Source organism: Rhinopithecus roxellana, chromosome 8, assembly GCF_007565055.1.
Source record: "Rhinopithecus roxellana isolate Shanxi Qingling chromosome 8, ASM756505v1, whole genome shotgun sequence".
NCBI classification, from domain to species: domain Eukaryota; kingdom Metazoa; phylum Chordata; class Mammalia; order Primates; family Cercopithecidae; genus Rhinopithecus; species Rhinopithecus roxellana.
Window position 1 is genome coordinate 21,590,852 of NC_044556.1, and position 25,947 is coordinate 21,616,798.

Consider the following 25,947-nt stretch of genomic DNA (forward strand, 5'->3'; position numbering starts at 1 on the left):
CGGAGGCCTCAGCTGGTGGAGAGAGGGTAGAGACGATCCTTCCTCTCCCATGTACCCAGCCACCACCCCTTCCCAGATCTAGCGTCCGGGCCCCTGACCAAGCGCGTGCTTGGAGCTCTCCGGTACAGTGAGGCGCGCGCTTGCCCGCCTAGGGCCCCTGTGAAGGAAAGGGATCCCGAGGTGCTTGCCAGGACCGCAGCAGGCGGAAGCTGCTGGCAGCGGGAACGGGCGGCTCCCGTCGGCGTGGGTGGGGGAAGGGCGGCAGCCACACCCGGAAGTCGGTCCGGGAGGGAGGGGGAAATCCAAGGGAACGAGGCTTCCGGCGGCGCAAAGGGTGTCGGGAGCGGCTTCCTGCAAATCTTCCCTGGCCTCTGGAGGGACCACCGTTGCCGCCGCTTCGGCTTCCACGATCTGCGTTCGGGTTACGCGGCCACCGTGGCAGCCACTGCGACTCCCACTGTGCCTGGCTCTGTCCATATTAGTTCCTAGGCGGCCGTCGCCGTTCCAGCAGCGGCAGCGGCGGACATGTTGTGAGGCGGCGGCGCGGGTGTCTGAAGGATGGTTTGGCCGAGGCGGCGGCAACGGCTGCTGGCGGCGGCGGCAGCGGCAGCGGGGCCTCGGGCTCTATAGAGCCGAGCCCGCTGGGTACCCGCCCGGTACCGCGGCGAGGCCAGTGCCCCTGGATCTTGCCTCTGCTTTGACGCCGTTGGGGACCAGTTAGGCGACAGTGCCCGTCCCTCTGAGGCGACCCGAAGGTGGTTCCCCAGCCGCTCAAATTTCCGGACCACCGCGCTTTCCCCTCAGCCTGGGCTGTGCTCTCTCTAGAATCCTCAGGCCCCCACTTTCTTCCCAAACTCATCTTAAATCTCTCACACGCGAGCGTTCCCAGCCCTAAAGCCAGCTCCTCTTCCGTTCATTTTCTGCACCCTCTTCGCGAAGCACCCCCCGGGATCACTCTCCGAGGGCAGCTTTTTGAGAGATCTCCGTGGAGTAGTGGACCAGAGCCGGGGAGTTTTTAAAATCCGGGACGCGAGAAACAGGAAGGTACTATGGCTTCCTCGTCTGGCAACGATGATGATCTCACTATCCCCAGAGCTGCTATCAATAAAATGATCAAAGAGACTCTTCCTAATGTCCGGGTGGCCAACGATGCTCGAGAGCTGGTGGTGAACTGCTGCACTGAATTCATTCACCTTATATCTTCTGAAGCCAATGAGATTTGTAACAAATCGGAAAAGAAGACCATCTCACCAGAGCATGTCATACAAGGTAAGTCATATGTGGGAATTGGTTTGAATGAGGGTCTAGGGGAGCAGTCTGCTAATCGCATGACCCTTTCATGTCAAAGCTTTCATTCCTCTTCACTGGTAAGTAACTTAATGAAAAAGCCAGACTGGCATGTAGGCAGCCCGTGCTTTAAAAACAATCCCTTTGTAGCATTCTTGCAGTACTTTTCATCTAGCGAATACACGTAAGGAGTGCAAACATTTAGGTCAACGTCCCCAAAACATAAAGAAAAAGAGTGATCTCACTTTACAGCCAGGTAAGCCGAAGCAACAAGAATTGCTTGCCTGAAGTTGAACTTAGATAATAATTAAGGAACGCAGAAGTTCTCCCTTGGAAAGTTAAAAATTCAGAGGAACTTCAAGCATGGGTGGAGACAGAGCACCCCTTCCCCACCTGACCTTTCACCAATGTAGAGGAAAAGATTTATTTTGTGAACACATAAGTTAAAAAATTCTTAACATACAACGTGTTCAACGTTGTCAAGTTTATCGTTGTTGAATAAAAGGAGGTATGTTTTCTGCTCTAAAAATGGTTTGATGGTACGTTCATGAATGAGTTACGAAAGCACTCCTGTTCCATTCTGTAAGAAAAGGGTGAACTTTAAATTTTCGTTTTTTTCTTTTTGTTTGCCTTTATGTCGTTTGCTTTGTTCTATTCTGTGGAGATAAGTTTTAAAATCTTTGATTGAAAGTTTATGCAAGTTTTTTTTTTTTAACGGAAAATTTCCCCGTCCTTTCGTGCTATCATTCCTATTTGGATGTATACACTTAGGCTTTTATTGAACAGCACTTCTGAAAGCTTCAACAGTTTCTTTTATCCTGAAAAGGATGTGGTCCCATAGTAGGGATTTAGGGGACTGTATTCTGATGGTTTCAGAGAGGAGAAACATATTTACTAGTCATAATGTTTCGGGAATGTACCTTTTGCCATGTTTTTACACGTACTCTTGTGAAAGAGTTGTTCTCAATTTGAAGTGAAAACTTGCCTTTCGTAATAATCTAATTAAAAGTATTGATTGCTTGTGAAACCAGGGAAAAAATGGTTAATTTTAATCATTTTGGTAGGCAGGTGGTTGTCTGTCACTTAATTTTTGTACTTTAACTTTTCAAAATGTGACTTTCCTGTTGTACTGAAGTAGAGAACACATCTGCTTATGTTGACCATATCCAATATTTTACTGTCAATATTGACAAAAGGATTAAATGATTGATTTTTAATCCTTTATGACGTCTTGAAAGTAGTTTTAAAATATATCCTGCCATTTCAGTACATAAGGAGAAAAATCCCTAGGAAAAAGCATATTTGATTCTTAAAACTAGTACTAGTTTTTTTTTTCTACTTGTTTGATATGCTGAATACTCTAGCAAGTAAAATGAAAGCCAAGTTGTCTGTTTTTTCTCTTGTGTATTTATTTTTACATTGTATTTGTGATTGCTGTCATAAGTCTTTCACAAGATTATCCAGCACAGATAGCTGTAATTTCTTTTTACAACTCACAAAAAGGAAAAAGAACTTTTTATCAACATTGCCTTTCTAATGAAAATTGCAAAAGATTTCAACAGGGTCTGCCTAAATATTTGTTTACACTACAGAAGTGGGGATCGTTCCAAAAACCTAATAACACATTACAGTCTGTCTTCTTGGGGAGAGTTAATTCTTTTCTAGGATATATTTAGATTTCTGATTGACATGATGGAATAGAAGTGCAGCTGTAGCAAGCAGTACGCTAAATAATTCAACTTTGGAATATGCTAAATTCAGTTTAATGTGTGAGTCAGAAAGCTATAGTGAAAAAGCATTTCTATTGTGTAATGAAGATGATTTGTTTTTGAAAATCATGTATTGACATGTTATAGTCTTAAAATTTTACCTTTTTTTATTGTATTATGCTATTGGTAGGTGGATAAGAATCTACATTTTCACCCAAGAATTCTCCCTAATTGGGGTTGTAGACTTTATACATTTGTAATCTCATATTGCTTAATTATTCCCAAGAAGTTTTGTTTTCAGAGGTTAAATTTTTAAAGAAATTCTTAAAGTTTATATGTTTTAGGTGTTTGAAGTGTGTTCCTATACACTAATCGTAATAGATAGGACTTTTTTTTACTTTTCTGTCAGCATTGATTAGGAAAGTAGAATATATCCAAGTGGAATAAATAATGTACATTTTAAAGTGGTATGATTCTCACATGTTGAAGTTTGGGTTTTTAGTGATAAGTTTAATGAACTAGACTTTGTTTTAGGACATTTCACTTGTTCATTTCCCACCTTGCTTTATCTTGTCTGAACAAATTAAGCATTCTGAGATAGTTCTGTAAAATGTAAGTTAAAGTTGAACCAATTTGATCACCAGTAAATCTATGAAATAACTTAGTTAAAAAAAATTTTTTTTCTGTTTTGCTTATTTTGAGTTTAAGAAAGTAGACTTGGTATTGAAGATCATAGATATGTGAATAGAGGGAGTTCTAAGCTATAAAAGGTGTTCCTATTTTATTGCAGTTTTTTGTGAACACGTATTCTTGAATGAGTTCTAACATGTTCTGTTACCTTATAGAAAGAATTGACATTGAGAGTCAGCTTAAGTTCTGCACTGAGAATTCTTTAACCTTAGGCAAATCTTTTAACTAAGGTTTTCTTATTTATGTGTAAATAATACTTGATTTCAGGTATTACTTGTAATTTTTGAGAATTAGTCAAGGGTTGAGAACCTTACATGAAATATCTCCCCTCACATTTATGAGAATTGTAACTGAAAGTAGTAAAAGTTTGAGAGTATCTGAGAATTTGCATCTTCAGCCACTGAGTTGCTCCAAGCTGTCTTATGTTGAAGGAGTTTTTTAAAAATTCCTGTCCTTCTCACACTGGTACCTTTGTAAGATAACATGAAAATGGATCACTGGAAAAGATGAGGAAAAGACCAACACTCAACTTTTTACTATTAGATTCAATAGACATAAAATTATTTTGTCAAATTGCAATGAAGGTACTTAAATGCATTGAATTTCCATAGTTAACTAAGGTTAACCATTAGGAGCTGTTCCAGCATAAGTCCATGGACCACACTTTGAGAACCTTTGCTTTAAAGCCTAAACCACAATCTGTGTTGGAGTGGACGTGAGTAGTAAATAATCATTCATACAGATATTTTTTCCAAAGGGACACATCTAATTTGCACTGCAAAATTTATCACATAATCAAATGCTTTTCAAGTTAGGATTTTATTAATACCTTTCGTAAAATTAATGTATCTTTTGTTTCTGTTTTCCTTCTGCCACCCTACAATTACTTATTGAATACTATCAAGTATTTGGCATTGTGCTAGATACTACTAAGGATATTAAGATAAATGATACTCAATTCCTTCCCTGCCATTAGTCTCTCATTGTTGTCCAAGATTTCCAGTAGTGATACCATGGAGGACATGGTTCTTAAGGGTCTTCAGAAACCTTTGCCAGGCTAATGAGCCAAGAAGTCGCTTTGGCCTACATCCTCTTAATGTATTTTATGTGAAATACATTAGTCCCTTCCTTCCCACAAGCAAAAGAAAATGGAGAAATTAGAAAATGCTGATTTATATAGTGTTTAAAAGGTACTGTATATCACATAATTTTAAAAATGAAAAACATGTTTTATGCATATGAAGTATAAAGTGATTCACATAAATTCATGTTATGACAGAACCTTTCAGGAGTACATCACTTTGTAAAATAAGATAAACCTATATGAAGATTATTGTTGCTTGGAAAAAATTTTTACGTTTTTTTTGTTTTTTGAATAGCTGTCTTGTTAACATCTGTCTCTTAAGCCGAAAAATGTGCTAAGTATTTTTTCCCCTAATATACACCGTGGACTTTTCTGGTTGTAGTTTTAAGATACACGGCATAGGGTGACAGATAGTGATGTGTGTTAGTTTTACCCACAAATTTTTTAAAAAAAATTTTCTGTTTTAGAAAGATGAGATCCTTAGAAATAGAGCCATCAATAGTCCATAAGGTCCCTTTGTACAAATTAGAAAAAGGCACTCCTTCCTTAAAAAGCATTCCTACTGTCTGCCAGAAAAAGTATCACAGTCAACATACAAATTTATGATATTTACAATAAGGATGGCCTTCTAGTATGTTGTGTACTGAACAACCTACATAACCATAAATAGTGGCCCTGCTTGGGAGCTATTTCCTTTATCCTTTAATATTCTCTCTGTGTAAAATGGGAATGATAACTAATACATGATAGCAAATGATGTAAAATATCTCCCTATTTAGAAGGTATTATGTCCGGTTATTGATATCTGTTAGCCAAATGTGTTTAAAATTAAAGTCAATGCCATTTTGAAATTAAATTTATGGCTGCTCCTTTTCAACCATTTTATTAAAAGTATAGTTTTTACATATGGCAATTCTTTGAATAAAATTAAATATTAACCTTGGACCTACTTGCCAGTTTCTTGAAAGCAGTGTTCTCAGCCTTAAATGTTTTTAAAGGTAGTTATATATTTAAAACATTTTTTTAATCCAAGCCCTCCATGGTTAAAAAAATAGCTTGGATTGGATTTTCTTTTTTTTTTTTTTTTTTTTTTTGAGACAGAGTCACGCTGTCAGGCTGGAGTGCAGTGGTGTGATCTCGGCTCACTACAAACTCTGCCTCTCGGGTTCAAGCGATCCTCGTGCCTTAGCCTCCTGAGTAGCTGGGATTACAGGTGTGTGCCACCACGCCTGTCTCACTTTTGTATTTTTTGTCGAGACAATGTGTCGCCATGTGGGCCAGGCTGGCCTCTTAACTCCTGACTTCAAATAATCCCCGCACCTTGGCCTTCCAAAGTGCGGGGATTACAGGCATGAGCCACCATGGCTGGCTGGTTTGGATTTCCTTAATGTCTGGTGTAGTAATTTATGGTATTTTGAAGGGTTGTCTCTCGATTGTGTTGATTTGTTAATTTTATAAATGTAATATTTTATAAATATACTTGTCCAGCTTGAATTTAAATATGATATTGTATAGCTATACCTTCATTTTTAGCTGTACACTTATGAGGGTACTCTTTTACATTTAAAATAAGATAAAAAATAAAAAATAAAGATGAGAAATACATAGTCTGAGTTTGGTTAAGTGATTCTTATGTGCTAGACACTGTTAAATCCCTTGTATTAATTACCTGTCGATTCCCACAACCCTAAAACTAATAAGAATATGATATTTATTGTTTTATTTTTAATTAAGATGCAGGGTCTTGCTCTCTCACCCAGGTTGGAGTGCAATGCCACAGTCATAGTTTACTGTGGCCTCAAACTCCTGAACACAAACTCTTCCTGCCTCAGCCTCCCGAGTAGGTGGGACTACAGGCACTCGCCACCATGCCCAGTTAATTTTTTGTATTTTTAGTAGAGACGGGGTTTCACCATGTTAGCCAGAATGGTCTCAATTTCCTGACCTAATGATCTGCCCGCCTCGGCCTCCCAAAGTGCTGGGATTATAAGCGTGAGCCACTGTGCCCGGTCATGTTGGCGAATTTGATATGCAGAACTTAGAATAATGCCTTTCTGAAGTTTTTAGGGAGGTCAGGGGAGGTGAGTTAACTTAATTATAGGACAGTATTATGCTTTTTGGCATCAGATTATTTCTAAAGAAGGCTGATGAAAACAGCTTAACATTTGAAATAATTAAAGTTGTAAATCATTCAAAATGTCTTAAAAACCACAGTTTGCATGGGCATGTAGATTTGTAAAGGTATATTTGACATTGTCCCAGAAGAGCAAATTTCTGAAGTTAGAAGTGAGAGCATATATACTAAAAGGAGTCTGGTTCAGTAATACCTGAAAGACTTGAAGAACTGATGACCTAAATTGATTTACTGTGTTTTTCACCACCTATGTTTCATCATTGGTTCACAATACAAAATATGCCTTTGGGGCATTAGTCAATATACCAAAATTATAAGATATAATTTTAAATACTGTGAGCCAAAAGGAAATTTTATGCCTTATCTTTTCTGGATTACAGAAGGTATTTAGAGTGTGTGATTTTTTTTTTTTTTTTTTTGAGACTCTGTCATCCAGGCTGGAGTACAGTAAAGTCATGACTCATGACATCATCCATCTCCTGAACTCAAGCAATCCTCTCACCTCAACCTCCTAAGCTGGAACCATAGGCATGAGCCACCACACTCGACTAATTTTTTTTTTGTTTTTTTTTTTGTAGAGAGGAGGTCTTGCCATGTTGCCAGGTGGTCTTGAACTTCTGGACTAAAGGGATCCTCCCACCTTAGCCTCCCAAAGTGCTGAAATTACAGGCATGAGCTACCATGCCCAGCCCACTTTTTTTTTCCTTATAAAATTTCCTTTCTAAATATGAAAAGGGGAGAAAAATTTTTTATTAATGCTTCTTGTGTCCTTATAGTCTTCTTTAATCTCAGTTTTTTTTTTGCCACATCGTTTAAATATGTTTTTATTTTTCCTGTTAAGTTTTATTTTCAAGAGAAACCCGTTGGCTGACTCTAAGTGCTGAATTTCATGACTTTCATTTCCACCAGTATTTTTTAAACTTGGCAGTTTGAGTATCTGCTAAAAATAGCTTCCTGTTGGTGTATTGGACAAAAGAAAAACTTCTCTTCTTTTATTCTGTCCTACCAGAACTTAGTAGAGAATGTGTTACCAGCCTACTTTTTCTAAGTCAAATGACACAAAATGTTTTTTCTTACAAAAACCATATGTTCTTATAATGGACTTTTTTTTTTTCTCCTCGCTCACAGGAAATGCTTTGGTCTTTTAAAAATTAGTCAGAATGAAAAGTGAAGGCATGTGCCTTGGTTCTTCAAGTTTTAACTGATTTGCCACCTAATATTTAGCAGATTGATAAAATATTTGTCTTGGCTGCCCAGACAATTGTTGTACAACTATAAAATAGGTAAAATTATTAGAAAACAGCAAAACATTCCCCTCCCCCAAAGAAAAGCCCAGAAAAACTTTATGTTCCACAGGTTGGGGAAAAGCTGTGTTTTATCACCCTTTCACATTTTAATATTTTCATTTCTCTAGCACTAGAAAGTTTGGGATTTGGCTCCTACATCAGTGAAGTAAAAGAAGTCTTGCAAGAGTGTAAAACAGTCGCATTAAAAAGAAGAAAGGCCAGTTCTCGCTTGGAAAACCTTGGCATTCCTGAAGAAGAGTTACTGAGACAGCAGCAAGAGTTATTTGCAAAAGTAAGTAATTTGTTTAAATTATTTTCCTCTGAATCCTACCCTGATTGCTAGCTGAAATTGCTTCCTAAATTAACAGACATACCCAGAGGATTCCCTTTTTCTAGGTAGTTAATTATAGAATCTAGTGTTCAGAGCTGACCAATTTGACTCTGGTTTATGTGAATGTAAATATTTGCAGCAATCTGTTTTCTAAAGAGAACAACTCCAAATACCAATTGAAATTTCACTTTGATTTTTTTTTCAGACAGAATGACCATTTTAAGGCGTGAAAAGTATACATAAATGTTCTTAAGATTTAAAATGATGAGCTGATGAGAAAATTCTATATCAAATTTTATGATGCATGACATATAAGCAAAATCTGATTAATATCAACTGTGTAGTTAAATTAGGTATTTAATGTATACCTTTGAAGCATTTTAATCTTAAAAAGATATTTTAAAGCTAGTAGAGGCCGGGCACGGTGGCTCAAGCCTGTAATCCCAGCACTTTGGGAGGCCGAGACAGGTGGATCGCGAGGTCAGGAGATCGAGACCAACCTAGCTAACACGGCGAAACCCCGTCTCTACTAAAAAATACAAAAAAAACTAGCCGGGCGAGTTGGCGGGCGCCTGTAGTCCCAGCTACTTGGGAGGCTGAGGCAGGAGAATGGCGTAAACCCGGGAGGTGGAGCTTGCAGTGAGCTGAGATCCGGCCACTGCACTCCAGCCTGGGCGACAGAGCGAGACTCCGTCTCAAAAAAAAAAGAAAACAAAAAAAAAGCTAGTAGAGCAAAGGGAGAAAATGTTTTCTTCCGTGCTTGTTATAATTCTAATATCTAGACTCTGAAGGATTAGAACCAAATACTAATATTCCTGTTTCAAAAAAAAAAGGGAGAGGAATTGGTGGCAAGGCTGTTTTTTCTCTTCTAAGTTCTGGCCTCTCATTTGAAATTATAAGGCAGCTTTGGATTGAATAGAAGAGAAGTTGTAGTAACCATTAGAATTGGGAAGTATCGTTTTAGGTAAACTCTTCCAGATTAGTCCTGTAGCTGATCTCTCTGCAGCCATAACGATCAGTTTGGTTTACATCAAACTGCATTTGAGTCTTAAGTATGGTTAGTCACTAGACACCAAGTACCATTTAAACTTAAGGTAAAAAGAAAACCTTACATTTATTGAGTTCTAGCCACGTGTCAATCACATTGCCAAGTAATTTACTTGCATTATCTCATTTAATCCTCACAGCCTATCATAGGCACTAAAGAGGAAAAGCCTTTGAAGCAGGCGTGAGTACATGCAATGTTATAATCCATATGAATATAAGGTACGAAAGAAGAAGTGTTGGTGTTTTAAAAACATTAATGGCATTTATTGATTTATGCTATTGCAGACCTTGGTGACAGAAGATGCTCTCCTGGATACTTTAAATACATAAAAACTTGGCAGAGTTTTTATGAAATATAAATTTTATTGTATTCATTTACATATTAAAAAATAGACTCAGAGGTGGAACAACTTGCTTGAAATTATTTGTCATTTGTTCTACAGTTACTTACTGAAGTCCTTACTATTTACCAAGCATCGTGCTAGGTGCTAGGCTTACAAGAGTGAACAAGGAGACAGGGTTCCTGTCATTATAGAGCTTAGTCTACTGGGGAAGATTGAGTGGGAAAGATCGACTTAAATAAAACAGTAAGTTCAGAAAGTTAGGAAGTGTTGGAGTCTGTATTTAAACTTAAGTATTTTGGCCCAAAAGCCTCTGCTGTTTCTACAATACCATGCTGATGCTCTAGCCTCCATTTTATCTGCTTAAACTTATTGTGGGGCTTTTAAATAGAATATGTATTATCCTTGTTAGGGCAAAATATAAAGAAATAATTGACTGCCTGCTATATCTGTCTTCACCTCTCTATCCCAATTATCTGTTTTTTATTCCTGTTTTTTATCTCCCTTGTTTCTTACCCTGGCTTATGTGTGAAGATCTCTAGTATTTCTTTGCTTTTGTGAGGATGACCAGCGGAGAGGTAAAATTATAGCAGTTGCCTAGTACTTCTTCCCTACAGCACTGAAGCTCTAAATGTGAAAGAATGGATAAGTAAATACATCTTTTTTGTCACTTTCATTTTGTTTCATCTTTTAGACTTTAAATATTAACATAATGACAGCCTCATTTGAAGCTAGCAGCAAATATTTGGAAGGAGGGAACCTTTAATACATCAAGATTAAAGTTAACTTTAAATTATAAATGAGTCATTTTAATATGTGGGAATGAGTATCTTAAAACATAATGAAAACCTCCAAAAGAAAAGTGAATTAGGAAATATATGCCTGCTTACCTGTCTTTCACACCCCAATTTTAGAAGAAAAATACTTGGGATGGATTGAGTAGGGGGCAAGATAGGAAAAAAAATATTAGAGTAAATATCACTGAAAAACGTTCAATTTGTGGAAATGAATACAAGTGAAATTTTATCAATCAACTTTTTTTTTTTTTTTTAAGAGATAGGATCTCACCATGTTGCCCAGGCTGGAGTACAGTGGCTATTGACAGGCTCTATCAGGCACACTTCAGCCTAGAAGTCAAGTTCACAGTTAGTTTTTTTTTTTTTTTTTTTTTTTTTTTTTTTTTTTTTTTTTTTTTTGAGAAGAGTCTGGCTGTCGCCAGGCTGGAGTGCGGTGGCCGGATCTCAGCTCACTGCACAAGCTCCGCCTCACCGGTTTACACCATTCTCCTGCCTCAGCCTCCAAGTAGCTGGGACTACAGGCGCCCGCCTCGTCGCCCGGTCTAGTTTTTTGTTATTCTTAGTAGAGACGGGGTTTCACCGTATTAGCCAGGATGGTCTCGATCTCCTGACCTTGTGATCCGCCCGTCTCGGCCTCCCAAAGTGCTGGGATTACAGGCTTGAGCCACCGCGCCCGGCAACAGTTAGTTTTAAAGGCATAGAAATGCTTTTATGTTCAGAGAAAAGTATCAGAGCTGATACAGGGGCATGGTATCTAGAAGTCAATTAAATGTGAAATGTAACTAGTACACAGCTTTGCAGACCATTGAATAAACTACCAAATCAAGCACCTTTGCAGTAAAACCTTTGTAGAGACTTGAAATTATTTGAATTTTTTCCATGTCACAAAATTATACTAATTTGTAATTGATTAGACCACAAAATATAGGTATGCTTAAGTTGGTTAAATTTATGTATTTGATTTGCCCTGCAATTTTCTTATGAACTCTTAGATTTTTTTTTTTTTTTTTTTGAGATGGAATCTTGCTCTGTTGCCCAGGCTGGAGTGCAATGGTACTGTCTCGGCTCATTGCAACCTCCACCTCCCAGGTTCAAGCGATTCTCCTGCCTCAGCTTCCCAAGTAACTGGGATTACAGGCATGCGCCACCATGCTCGGCTAATTTTTGTATTTTTAATAGAAACAGGGTTGCACCCTGCTGGCCAGGTTAGTCTCGAACTCCCAACCTCAGGCGATCTGCCCACCTTGGCCTCCCACAGTGCTGGGATTGCAGGCATGAGCCACCGCACCCAGCCTTAAAATGTTTTTAGTGAAGCTCTGTTAGTTGGTTTTGAACTCTGGGTATTCCTGCCATAAAAGTAAATATGCTAGTGTGTTAGAATCAACTATTTTTCCTATTTCTTTACAAGAAAAGGATGACAGTCATCATTAGGGAGAATGGCTGGTTTCTAATTTCCTAAGCAAAATAAAGTTTTTGTTTACTGTAAAAATTGTCTTAGCCTTGTTTTTTCTAATATCTATAGTCTTTTCCTTACTTATTTTTTCCTCTTTGCCTTTAACCATACATGGGTCTTCTGCATTTCCTTATATCCCCCAAACACTTTCATCTTTTGCTATAATGATCTGTGTCACCCACCAAGCAAGGTGTGGCACCTTCCTGTAGTCCCAGTTACTCAGGAGATCGAAGCAGGATAATCCCTTAAGGCTAGGAGTTCAAGGTTGCAATGCATAACAACTATGCCTGTAAATAGCCACTGAATTTTAGTCTGGACAACATAGCGAGACCCTGTCTCTAAAATAAATAAATAAATAAATAATGATCAGTGCTACCATTTTTTGAAAACGTACAATCACTTATTCCTCAAATTTAACTTCTTTCCTACCACAGAGACATTTAATCACCAAATTCAGTAATTTTTTTTCCTTTCAATTCTTACTCATCTGGTTTTTTAAAAATAACATTTGATGTAGACCTCTTCCTTTATTAGTCTCTGATACTATGGTTATGTGGGTAGCTTTCCCCCAAGGTAATAGCTTTTCTTCTTCCACTTCACTACTGCCACCTACATCAGCACCACCCCACTCCTGCCCTTCAGTCAACAAATTTCAAGTCAGAATTAAATTAACATGTCCCTACTGTCTGTAAGACATATGTGGTACTGTAGATATACAAAAATGAAGAATATATCATTCTTCTTAAGAAACTTAGTATCTAGTAGGGGAGGTATAATGCAGACACACTAACAGCTATTATGAGACTGAGTACTTGGATGAGGAAGATAACTATAATATGAAGCTGGGCTGGGCGCAGTGGCTCAAGCCTGTAATCTCAGCACTTTGGGAGGCTGAGGCGGGCGGATCACGAGGTCAGGAGCTCGAGATCATCCTGGCTAACACAATGAAACCCCGTCTCTACTAAAAATACAAAAAAATTGGCCGAGCGTGGTGGCGGGCTCCTGTAATCCCAGCTACTTGGGAGGCTGAGGCAGGAGAATGGCGTGAACCCAGGAGGCGGAGCTTGCAGTGAGTCAAGACCGTTCCAGTGCACTCCAGCCTGGGTAACAGAGCGAGACTCCATCTCAAAAAAAAAAAAAACAAATGAGGCCGACCACTTATGAGAAAGAGATTCTGGCTGGGCATAGTGGCTCACACATGTAATCCTAGCACTTTGGGAGGCCCAGGTGGGAGAATCACTTGAGCCCAGGAGTTCAAGACCAGCCTGAGCAATATAGTGAGACCCTATCTCTACAAAAATAGAAAGAGAGAAGAAGGAAAGAGAAAGAAAGAGATCTCAACTATGGAAACATTACATCAATTTTTGGGGGTGCAGGAGTATGCCAACTTGTAAGCAGTTAGCTTAGCTCCAGAACTACCTTTCTGTGCTCTGCTTTGTGACTGGACCTAGTACTCTGTAAGCCACATGTTTCTTTGCTAGCTGACTCTCTATTAGGCTCTGTTGCCAGTATGGGGCTCTCGTGGGAGATTGCATGGATGGAGGAAGAGAAAGGGTTTTCTCCTTTTACTTTCTCTTGTCTTTCAGTTCCTTTGAACAAGCCAGCAACACTTCTTCGTCCTGGTTGCATCCGTTTTCCTGTAGCAGAGACTGAATCCTGTTTGCATTTTCTCTAATATACAACCCGCCTGAACCCGCACTCCATCCCCCCATTCTGGCAGTGTGGATCGCAACCCTTGGGGCCCTCGTCTAAGCACAGATATATTAGTACTAGCTTATCTATGCCCATTCTTCCGAGGTCTGAGTTTCAGTTCCATGAAGTGGTTTCTTTAAGCTTCAAAATTTTAAAAATTCCAGCATTTTCCTCTATTCCCCCAGTTTTAGGGTTGGTGGCTGCTTCCTGTAGCTACTTTCATGACATCTTAATGTTCTCTTCCTGCCTTTTCAGCTGCCTAAAAACAACTTTATACTTGTTTAACAATTCTTTATATTAGTTTTTTTCCATTCCAGTAACTCGTGTGACTTCTTTCTCTTTATTATACACTGACTGATACCAGGAGGAGAAAACAGTATTTCAGTTTGACTTGAAGGAAGGGTAAAATTTCAGTAAGTGGCAGGAAATTTCACATAGGATGAATGTCAGCATGAGTAAAGGTAGCAAAGATAAGGAAGTATGGTGTATATTTGGGAAACATTTTGTATTCTAGGCTTTTTTGAAGCACAAAGTACATGTTACAAAAAAAGACTATAGAGAAGTGGGGGAAGACACTAATTTGGAGGACCTTGAACTCTAGGCTAGGAAATTTGGATTTGATTGATAACAAATGTTTTTTTTTTAAAAAAATGAAATAATGACCTGATTAGAATTTATATCTAGAAATGTTTGGATAATAAAGTCATGACAGATTATTCAGAAGAGTGAGGATTGTATATGGTAAAATCTTAAATGTTACTGGTTATGCTGGGCATCACTGTTTTCTTGTAGCATGTTCATTCAGAAAATACTGAAGGCCTTTGTGTTAGGAATGTAACAAAGAATATGGAAACAATCTCTGTTCTCAAGTTTGGTGGAAAAAAAAGATATAAACTTAGATGCTTCTAGAACAACGTGGATGGATAAGGGAATGCATAGGGAATTATGGTATATGAAATAAAGCATAAAATATGGCCTGGAAAGGTCAAGAAAGACTAACTGATTTGCATTTCAAATGATGACTAGGAATTACCTATGCATAAAGGGGAGGGTATGAGCTGGACTTAAAGAACAATTCCCAGAACAGACAGAAAAGGAGAAAAGGATTGTTTTGGCAGAGTCTAATGGGAAATTGTAAGACCTTTTTAAGAACAGGTTCGTTTTTTCCCTTCTTGGTGTGGTTTTTCTGCAAACAGAAAATTAAATTGTGAACGAGCCTTAGCTGTTTCATATGCAATTCATATGTATGCATCTTGGTTTCTAAAATCCTGTGGTTGTTTTTAATAGAGGATATATCAGATGAATGGATTTTAAGTAGTATCTTTTTACTAGTGTGTATACGGAAAGGATATGTATATTTGTATGTGTATGTGTGTATATGCAAATGTGTGTGCTTACAGAGAGGGAATGAGGGACACAGATAGACAGGCATATCGTAGGTTAGGGAATTGTAATAGAAACTCAGAAAGAAATATTGGGGTAGCTACTGCATGCATATACAGTACTTCTTTCATGTGAGGTAGAGGTACTATACTAGAGAACTTTTAAACCATATAAATTTTAGATTGAAAAATGTTTATATCAAAATTTAATTTGAGAGTACAGAAGAGTCAAGTGAAATGAACAGAAAAGTACAGGGAAAGAGCTAGAGGGAATATTGTGGGTTTTTATCAACTTTTTCAGCTTCTTCAATTGAACCAAAGGTCATAAATTACGTGAAATAAGAGGGCCATTTATAAGAGACCCAAGTTTGAGAAATTTCTTAGACCTGTGTAGTTAGAAAAGAGCAATCTCTAATTATATTTACCTATAGATTTTATGTTCTCCAGGTGTGTGACAATTACATAGTAGTTGGACAATATCCGCGTATGATAATAACTGTCTGAAATTGGCCTAATCTACATTTAACGAAAGTGTATATATTAGAGGTTTTTAAAAAATTGTTACTATCATTTTTTGTTATGTTTTGGGTGTTTAGGCTAGACAGCAACAAGCAGAACTGGCCCAACAGGAATGGCTTCAAATGCAGCAAGCTGCCCAACAAGCCCAGCTTGCTGCTGCCTCAGCCAGTGCATCTCATCAGGCGGGATCTTCTCAGGATGAAGAAGATGATGATGATATCTGAAATTCACCAGCTGAGTTTCTGTTTCTTCTATAAATGTTTTTCCCTGCACAACAAAAACAGTGAAAGAAATGCTTATCTGTAATTTTGTATGCATCTTGGTGGACTTGTCATTGGTATTCTAGGGATGTCTGCTATTAAGTTTCATCTATTGTGTGCTATACATGTAAAAACTGTCTCTTTGAACTATTGAAAATTTAAGGTTCAGTATAATATCAATTTTGAATTTTTAATGGTGTTTATGAAATTTTAGATAGCAGCAAGTCCTTCGTTTGATCAATAAACAGTGTTACAGAAAACTTCAAGTTTATAAAAATACAGTGAAATTTCTACAAAGCTCTAAACCTACATTTGCATTTCCTCTGCCCTTTTAACTAAACTAAAACTTGTGAATTTTAAATTATTAAGGGGGGGGTGCTGTGTGAATCAGTAGACATTGGATTGGGTTGGTGAAAGAGTTCAGTTCTGTAGTATCTGAATTTGTCTTTTAAAATGAGAACATATATAGGCAATAAATATATACTTGTTTAGAAAAACTTCAAGACATTAAAAAACTAGGAAGGAGTATGTTTAATAGTAGTTGTATAAATTTGGTGGTTATGTTTTTTTATTTTGTTTTTGTTTTGTGTAGAGGTAAAAACTATAGTTTTATTACAATATAATTCATTTTGAGCTCCACTATGACATTTCAAGGACTGCCCAGTTTGGAAATCTGTCATGATTTTTACTCTTTCGCTCTAATTCAGTAATTGTTGATAGTATTACTTACCTAGTCCATCCATACTCATATTATTCAAATATATAGGTGGGACTTTTGAAACAATTGCATTGATTCCCTTGGTTTAACTGAGGTTCATAATATTCAAACCTTTGCTGGGGGAAAGAAATGAAAGTTAATGAGCATGCTTGCTATGAGAGAGGGATTTTTAATTTAACTTGTAGTTATAGTTTACTTATTGTTTTTAGAATTACTTTTACATTTTCCCGACTAGATGGCCTAGAGTCCAGCATTACCTTTTGAGATGACATTATTGTCTCCATCATAATTGAGTGATAGCTTTAAAACAAAGATTAGTTTTGCTTAAGAAGTTATGTTACAACTGATCAGCCCTATATGAATTAACTGATCAGCCCTATATGAAACGTAAGTTGTGTTATAACTGATCAGCCCTATGTGGAACATAAATAGTTTCTACCTGCTTATTAAAAGAGAGAAGCTTTAATTTGGTTCTAAAAAATAAAGTATGGTAGTGATTATAGGAATCCAGGATGTTGAAGAAATGGCATAGTATCTATATTTTGGAAACAGAAAGGAAAAATCACTTAAGATAGTATTAAGTAATTAAATTCCTATGTCAGTTGCCAAATCTTTTAAAGTTGTGTATTCACCAAGCCCAAAAATAGATTGTGGCTCCCAGGATTTCAATTTTAATTGGAGAGCTAAGTAAGTAAAGTTTTATAACTATTAGGTTTCTTAATGATCATATTTTGCAGTTTTAGTAAAAGGGAAATATTGTTATACATTTATTAAATATACTTCCCCCATGAAGTGAAAAGGTTAATTTTGCTGAATGTTTTAAGTTGAAGTTACTTCATGGATGTCATACCCATGAAGTGCATTTGGATGAGATAGAAGAAATTGTTTTTTAAAAAGTTTAAGTACCAAAGGTAGTCTAGTCTAGAACAATAATAAGTTAATACGTGTTGGCTTTTCTAATTTGTACTGTAACATCCTTATACTTTCTATTTTAAGTATATCTGTTTCTTAAGTAAACAACTTAGATATTTTCCACACCTTTTTTTTTTCTGATGCAGAGTTCAGGTTAATTAATATTTTACTGCATCTGATAATGTATTATACGTTTGAAGCCTAGTGACTTTTCATTTTGACATTCTTGTGATTTCATATGCTGTATTCTTCAAGCAATAAAATTGTGATGTGTTTTATAAATGGTTTTTATATTTAATGCTCTATAGAGAGATTTCTATTATTACAATTTTTGCTAGTTTCAAGAATCTTAGGCCCAGAAGACATTTTGGTCATTTGGTATGTAGTACCTGCCTTTTGTTTTCGTTTACTGTTATTTCGAAAAATGTGGTTTTACTTGTGTTTTTGTAATTTACAGTCCTAAGATCGAGGCATAACAAAGATACTTATGCAATATTTTATTTTTAGATTTTTTTTTTAAGCATTTGAGAGTCACTGTTATGTTTTGCCAGTTAAAATTTTTAAAATCTCTTGAAGAGAGAAACAAAATCTTTAGCATTCTTGAGAAATAAAGTTATTGTTCAGTAAGTATTTTTCCATCCCCTTGAATATATGTTATATATCTTTTTCGGCAGATTATCAGATTAATAAGTGTTTAAAAGGCATCAGTTTTTAAAACTGCATATACCACACACACACACACAGAACAGTACACAAATAAAGGTTTTCACAAATTAAGCAAACTCATATACCAGTCTTCAGATCAAAACACAGAGCATTATGTGTACCCCAGAAACCCTCCTCTTGCCCTGTCTTAACACTGTCTTCTTTCTTGCTGAAAGTTACTATCCTGAATTCTAAAATCATAGATTAGTTTTGCCTGTTTTCTATTTTATGTAAATGCAATCATACGTAATAGACTTTTTTTCGTTCATCGTTTTTGTGAATATTTTAGTTTCTTGTTGCCACTGTAACAAATTACCACAAACTTAGTGACTTAAAGCAACACAAATTTATTATTTTATAGTCCTGGAGATCAGAAGTCCAAAAGTCAGTTTCATTAGGCCTAAATCAAAGTATCAGCAGGGTTGGCTCTTTCTTGAGGTTGTGAGGGAGAACGTTTTCTTCCCTTTTTTGGCTTCCAGTGATGGCCTGTATTTATGGGCTTGTGACCCCTTCTTCTCTATGATCAAAGCTTGCTTTTGTCATTATATCATCTTCTGTAGTCAGATCTTTCCCTGCCTCTACATTTAGGGCTCACCTGCATAAAGCAGGGATAATCCCCCTATCTCAAGATCCTTAATTTAATCACATCTGCAAAATCTCTTTTGCCGTATAAGTGACACTCACAGGTTCCAAGGATTCATATGCTGGCTATCTTTGGAGGCCGTTATTCAACCTGCCAAAGTGAGATCCATCCTTGTTGTTGCATGTATTTGTAGCTCATTCATTCTCATTGCTGTATAGTCTTGCATTTATTTATCCATTTTTCATTACATCCAAAAGTTATTCATTCTTCCATTGATAGTCATTTGAGGATTTTTCAGTTCTGAGCTATTATGAATAGTACTGTGGAGAACATTCTTATACATGTCTTTTGGTGAGTATATACATTTCCATTGAATATAAACCTAAGAATGGAATTGCTGGGTTGTATGGTGTGCATATTTTCAGTTTTAGTATTTACTGTCAATTTTTCCAAAATGACTGTAAAGACACCATTTTAATGTGTAGCATAATAATGAATTACCCTAATGATCTTAGTGGGTTGAATTTCTCAGAACACCTAAATTGTACCAAATGAGTTGTATTGCAGCAGGTATGTTGTTATTTAATTTCGTATAAGAGGAAAATAAGAGCAAAAGTAATTGCCCTTATTAACTGACACATTAGTATTACATACTCATTAGGTTATTGCTTCTTAGAAAAAATGCAAATTTTAAGTAGTTATAAGTGGTATGTTGAATTAGTATGTTGTGAGAAAATCTGTGATATAATTTTTTAATTGAATTTTAAATTTTGGGTTATAATGTCATTAAAATGCATGATATTTCTTTATGTAGGTTTCTAAATTATGTTTCTCCAACTCACCTATGTCCAAATGGCCATCAGGAAGAATTATCCAATTCAGATGGCATAGGCACTGACTTCCACTTTCTTCACTTGTATTTTTTTGTTGCTGTCTTCTTTTTTTCCTCTGTCCCCAGCAGTTTGACCGCAAGTCCTACCCCACCTCCTCTGTTTTTCACCATGCCCCAGGATATAAAGTGTTATGGTTAGGATCGGCCAGGGTGAAGACAATGATAACATAAGTAGCCTCCTTTCAAACCGAAGGTATTACCACTGGTTCTTATCCTATTTCCTCAAAATACATGAGAAGGGAAAGTAAGGAATAAGAGGAAGAAACTTTTTTTTTTTTTTTTTAAGAAACAGGGTCTCACTATGTTTCTTTTTTCTTTCTTGCTTGCTTTTTTTTGAGACAGAGTCTCGCTCTCGCCCAGGCTGGAGTGCAGTGGCACGATCTCGGCTCACTGCAAGCTCCGCCTCTTGGGTTCACGCCATTCTCCTGCCTCAGCCTCCTGAGTAGCTGGGTCTCCAGGCGCCCGCCAGGACGCCTGGCTAATTTTTTTGTATTTTTTTAGTAGAGACGGGGGGGTTTCACCGTGTTAGCCAGGATGGTCTTGATCTCCTGACCTCGTGATCCGCCGGCCTTGGCCTTCCAAAGTGCTGAGATTACAGGCGTGAGCCACCACCCCTGGCCTATGTTTCTTAACATAGATTGCAGTTGCTAGATTCCAGTCTCTATTCACAGGCATAATCATAATGCACCATAGCCTCAAACTCCTGGGCTCAGGCAATCCAAAAGGAGGAAACTTTTAACTTATGATCAGTTTCTACCCTAAATCAAACAACTTAGAAAAACCTTAGAATAGGGTTTCTCAAACCAAGCATTGTTAGTATTTGGGGTTGGTTAAGTCTTTGTTGTGGGAGCCTATCCTGTACATTGTAGGATTTCTGGCAGCATAATTGGCTTATACCCAGTTGATATCATTAGCACCACTCCCCACCCTACTTCCAGTTGTGACGACCCAAAAATGTGTCCAGACATTGCCAAATGTCTCTGGGTGTTGCGGTGATAGGAGTCAAAATTGCCCCCTGTTGAAAACCACCAACTTAGATCATCTAGGTTTTACTTTTAGGATAAGACACTTTAGGGAAAGGCTGTGAAACTGAACCTCTGTTAGAAGCAACACACAGTATCACTGCAAAAAGACTAAAAGAAATAGGTGATTTGGAAAGAAGAGGCCCAGGATTAAAATGTGTTTCCAAGAAAGTCAAATCTTATAGGAGACTCTTGACTTCACATCTGCTGATCCCTTCACCTGATAGGACCTAGAGCAGCTATTAATAAATCTCTCTACCTGCTTGCTGCTTTTCTACCTCATTGTTAGCCACACCCAGTTTGAAACAGATGAGGTATGCTATCTCATAACTAGTACATCTTTTAATAAGCATTTTTATTGTGATTAAATATGCATATCATAAAATTTGCCACTTTAACCAGTTTTAAGTGTTCAATTCTGGGGCATTAAGTATATTCACACTATTGTGCAACCACCACCACCATCCATCTACAGAACTCTTTGTCTTCCCAAACTGAAATTCTGTATTCATTAAACAATAACCCCCCCATTACCTCCTCTCTCCTCAGCCTCTGGTAACCACCTTTCAGTCTCTATGAATTGACTACTCTAGATATCTAAATAGATTCATTCTTATTTCATTTACCATAATGTCTTCAAGGTTCATTCATGTTGTAGCATGTATTAGAATTTCTTTTCTCTTAAAGGCCGAATATGCCATAGTATGTGTATATCATATCTTGTTTTATCCATTCATCCATTGATGGACACTGGGTTGCTTCTGTTCATTGGCTATTGGGAATAATGCTTCTGTGAACATAGGTATACAAATAGCTGTTTGAGTCCTAATAGGCTTGTTATTTTTGAGTGCACAGATCTGTATATTCGCAATTGAAATAGGGAAAGTCTTTATATACATATAAAAATAATTTATAATACAGTAAGTCCTCAATGTTGTTGATAGGTTCTTGGAAACCTATCAACGAGTTTAAGAAAAACAACATACAATGAAACCAATTTTACCATAGGTGAATTGATATAAGTAAGAGTTAAGTCCCTATGGTATATATTTCTGGTCACAAAAACATTACCAAATTTCTAATAAAGACCCAAAACACTTCTAAAATTAAACATTGAGATTAATGTGAACTTTATATACATTTAAAAAGGATAAAAACAAGTAAGAATTGGCCAGACATGGTGACTTACGCCTGTAATCTCAACACTGGGAGGTCGAGGTGGGCAGATGGCTTGACCTCAGGAGTTCAGAACCAGCCTAGGTAATATGGTGAAACCCCATCTCTACAAAAAAATACAAAAATTAGCCAGAGGTGGTGGCTTGCACCTGTAGTCCCAGCAACTCGGGAGCCTGATGTGGGAGGATGCCTTGAGCCTGGGAGGTCGAGTCTGTAGTGAGCCATGATCATGCTACTGCACTCCAGTCTGGGCAACACAGCAAAATCCTATCTCAAAAAAAATATATGTATTATCCAGCCCCAAATGTTTATGGGGTTGTTATTGATAGACCCTGCATTAAACAATCCCACAGTTGGTGCTGTAGTGAGCTGTGATGGTACCACTGCATTCCATCCTGGGTGACAGAATGAGACCCTGTCTCAAAAAAAAAGTAAAAATTATTTACCCAATATTTGGCAAATCAGTGAGTAACAGTGGTTGTAGTGGTAGTGGGTTAAATCAAGGAATAACTGTTTGGGAAGTGAAAATTGTGAGGAGCACCTCCTACCACCGTGCAGTTCAAAAACAAAAAATAAGAAAGTGAGCTGGCTGAGTGCTTTCATACTGCATCATTTATTGTGCATTTGTATGATCATATACTTCACAAATTTTTGTTTTACAATAATTTGTATTCATTCATTTTTCAGTCTGCTTAGTTCAGTGTCTTGAGTAGCTAGAGCCTATCCCAGCAACTCAGGAAGCAAGGTGGGAGCCAACCCTGGACAGGATGCCTTTTCATCACAGGTTGTACTCTCACAGCACACACAGTGGTACTGGGACCATTTAGCTGTACCAGTTCACCTAACATGTACATCTTTGGAAGTGAGGAGAAACCAGAGTACCCAGAGAAAACTCATGCAGATATGTGAAGGACTTGCAAAATTCACACAGACAGTGGCCCTGGTTTGTAAATAATTGTTTTTCATCAACATTATAATGAAATTACAGGCGGGGCGTGGTGGCTTACGCCTGTAATCCCAGCACTTTGGGAGGCTGAGGCGGGCGGATCACGAGGTCAGGAGATCGAGACCATCCTGGCCAACATGGTGAAACCTCGTCTCTGCTAAAATACAAAAAATTAGCCAGGCTTGGTGGTGTGCGCCTGTAGTCCCAGCTGCTTAGGAGGCTGAGGCAGGGGATTTGCTTGGACCGGGAAGGTGGAAGTTGCAATGAGCCGAGGTCACACCACTGCACTCCAGCCTGACAACAGAGCAAGACTTCGTGTCAAAAAACAAAAAAAGAAATTACATTAGTTGAGGACCTGCTGTATGTGATATGAACAGTGAGGATCAACTTTTTTTGTAATAGTTTTTTTACATATGTTATTTCATTTGTTTATTTCCTCTGTGAGGGTAAGTATTGATAGTCTAGTCACAGACTGGTAACACAGGCACACCATTAAAAACAATAGACATAGAGTATACAGTGTTTTGTTTTACTTATGAAATTCCATATTTTATGTATGATGTATTGAGTATGAAGAATAGTGCATACTGTTTCCTTTTAATTGTATGTTTCTTGCCTTTTTATATTTTATATGAATAGCACTTGTCACTAACGTAGAAAGTAGTAGAGGTGGAAGAGGGAGACTTGCCAGAATAACTTTTTAATGTGAATCAGATTTTTATTAGGAATTGGGAGTGGAAGGAGAGAGATAGTATTAGAAAGTATGTGTGGGCCGGGCGCGGTGGCTCAAGCCTGTAATCCCAGCACTTTGGGAGGCCGAGGCGGGCGGATCACAAGGTCAGGAAATCGGGCTAACACGGTGAAACCCCGTCTCTACTAAAAAAATAGAAAAAACTAGCCGGGCGAGGTGGCGGGCGCCTGTAGTCCCAGCTACTCGGGAGGCTGAGGCAGGAGAATGGCGTAAACCCGGGAGGCGGAGTTTGCAGTGAGCTGAGATCTGGCCACTGCACTCCAGCCAGGGTGACAGAGCAAGACTCCTTCTCAAAAAAAAAAAGAAAAAAAAAAGAAAAAGAAAGTATGTGTGCAGCGAAGGATGGAGAAACAGTCCTTGTTAAGGCATCTGAGGATCCTCCAATTACTGGGGAAAACATACCAGGCTCAAAATGGTCTGATTATGCAAATACCTTCTAATACGTTTGTTTCTTTTGTTGTGCCTATAAAAGATGCCATTAACTTCATATTTATGTCACTAATAAACTTCTAGAATCCATGTAGTAGGGTGTAGTAGTGTGGTTAAGCTATGAAGAACAATGGTATTTATTTCTGAAACACTTATTTGGTATATGACATAGGATAGAGTATATTTTCTAAGCCAAATAGTGTTAGGTTTTCATGTGCAGTTGCCTTACACATATACTAGTAGCCCTTACAAAATTTGGTGTGTCCTTATTATAAACATGTGGTAAGTCAGGAAACTAAGATTCCAAGAAATTAAGTATAGTTGGCCCTCTGTGTCTTGGGGTTCCACATCCATAGATTTGACCAACCATGGGTTGATGGATTGAAAACATTTGGGGAAAAAACAATAATAACCCAACAATGAAATAGTATAAATTTAAAAAATAATATAACAATATTTATATATTATTTACATCGTATTAGATATAATCTAGAGACAATTAGCATTCTTGGGTTTTGGATTTTGGTATCCTTGGGAGTATCCTGGAACCAATCCCTGGTGGATACCAAGGGATGACTATAATATAATATCTAACAAGTGGAGGATTTGAACCCCAATATAAGTAATTATGAAAACTATTTTTCTTCCACTAGAACTTTTTTCCCCAAAAATATTCTGGAAATACTGGAACAGACACTAAAATAAATGACCTTTATTTGAAGATCTTTCAAAAAAATTATAAGCCTGCCCAAGGATAGCAAAATTGTGTGCTTTTGCAAGGTAATTGTAGAACTCATTCTAAGGAAGCAAGAGGTAATGTCTGGTACTATTTTCAGCTCCCTTTTTCTGTGCTGTTGTCTAAATGATTCACTCAGTGTTATGCAGAATATGAGAAGTTATTTTATAAAGTTGATTTGTGGTGTAGACTTTATATAGGTCTTTTCTTTTGGTCAAAATACTAAAGAAAGCTTATAGAAAAAGTGACCTGGTGTCAGGTTTTTAGTTTCATCCTTATCCAAATGTTGCAGAATTTTGGAATCTTTTGGAGTAAACTTTCTCTTAAAAACAAGCCCATCCCCTTTAGTACAGTGGTGAGTAAAAATAAAACCAAGGCCCAATTGCAAGGTCCCTGTTTTCCGTATCCCAGTAACAAACTTACTGTTGTGCAAATAGGAAATAGCATCTAGTAGCTACTTTAGCAATGGACGTGGCAAAATAAATAAATTAGTAGCTATGGCTCATTATTTAGGATTGAAATGAGCCGTAGCTACTATAAATGAAATTGAGGACCATGTTCATAATTTGAAATTAAGGATCATGAGCTCATTGGTACTGACGAGTTAGCAGCTATCAATATATAAGGATAACCCTTGGAGAAATAACTATTTTAGGAATTATTTCACACAGAATTCTAGTCATGCTGCCTTGGAGGTTAGGCAACTACAATTCCTCACTTTGTAGTTTTATTGATTCTCTTCTGAAGCTTGCAGGAGCCTCCTAACTTGCCTTGCTGCCAGTCCTTCCTTGTCCCAATCTGTCCTTCACATTGCCACCAGTGTTATTTTTCTGAAATACAAAAGCGAAAATGAGGCTTCTCTGCTCCTTGGTGATCATAGTATAAAGTCCAAACTCTTAAGTATTACATAAAAAGTATGTTTCGCAGCACACCTCAGCTTTGTTTTCTGTAATCTCTTAATCATAATGAAATCTGGGCCAAATAATGCTATCACTTTAACTACCTTTGTGCATGCTTCCTCCCAACTCTGGAGTAACCTTTTCCCATCTTTACCTGGCAAACTTC

General features: G+C 37.6%; 2 protein-coding genes across 2 annotated transcripts; one reads left to right on the top strand and one right to left on the bottom strand.

Moving 5' to 3' along the window:
• Positions 1 to 77: 77 nt before the first annotated feature.
• On the bottom strand, positions 78 to 917 carry LOC115898974. Its single transcript, XM_030934905.1, has 2 exons — positions 878 to 917; positions 78 to 799 (listed from the first exon to the last, which is right to left on the bottom strand). The coding sequence occupies exons 1-2, from the start codon at positions 915 to 917 to the stop codon at positions 486 to 488; spliced, it is 354 nt and encodes a 117-aa protein (XP_030790765.1). The 3' UTR covers positions 78 to 485.
• Positions 328 to 17,924, top strand: DR1 (down-regulator of transcription 1). The gene is made up of 3 exons (XM_010385116.2): positions 328 to 1,269; positions 8,319 to 8,482; positions 15,830 to 17,924. The coding sequence occupies exons 1-3, from the start codon at positions 1,050 to 1,052 to the stop codon at positions 15,974 to 15,976; spliced, it is 531 nt and encodes a 176-aa protein (XP_010383418.1). The 5' UTR covers positions 328 to 1,049; the 3' UTR covers positions 15,977 to 17,924.
• Positions 17,925 to 25,947: the final 8,023 nt, after the last annotated feature.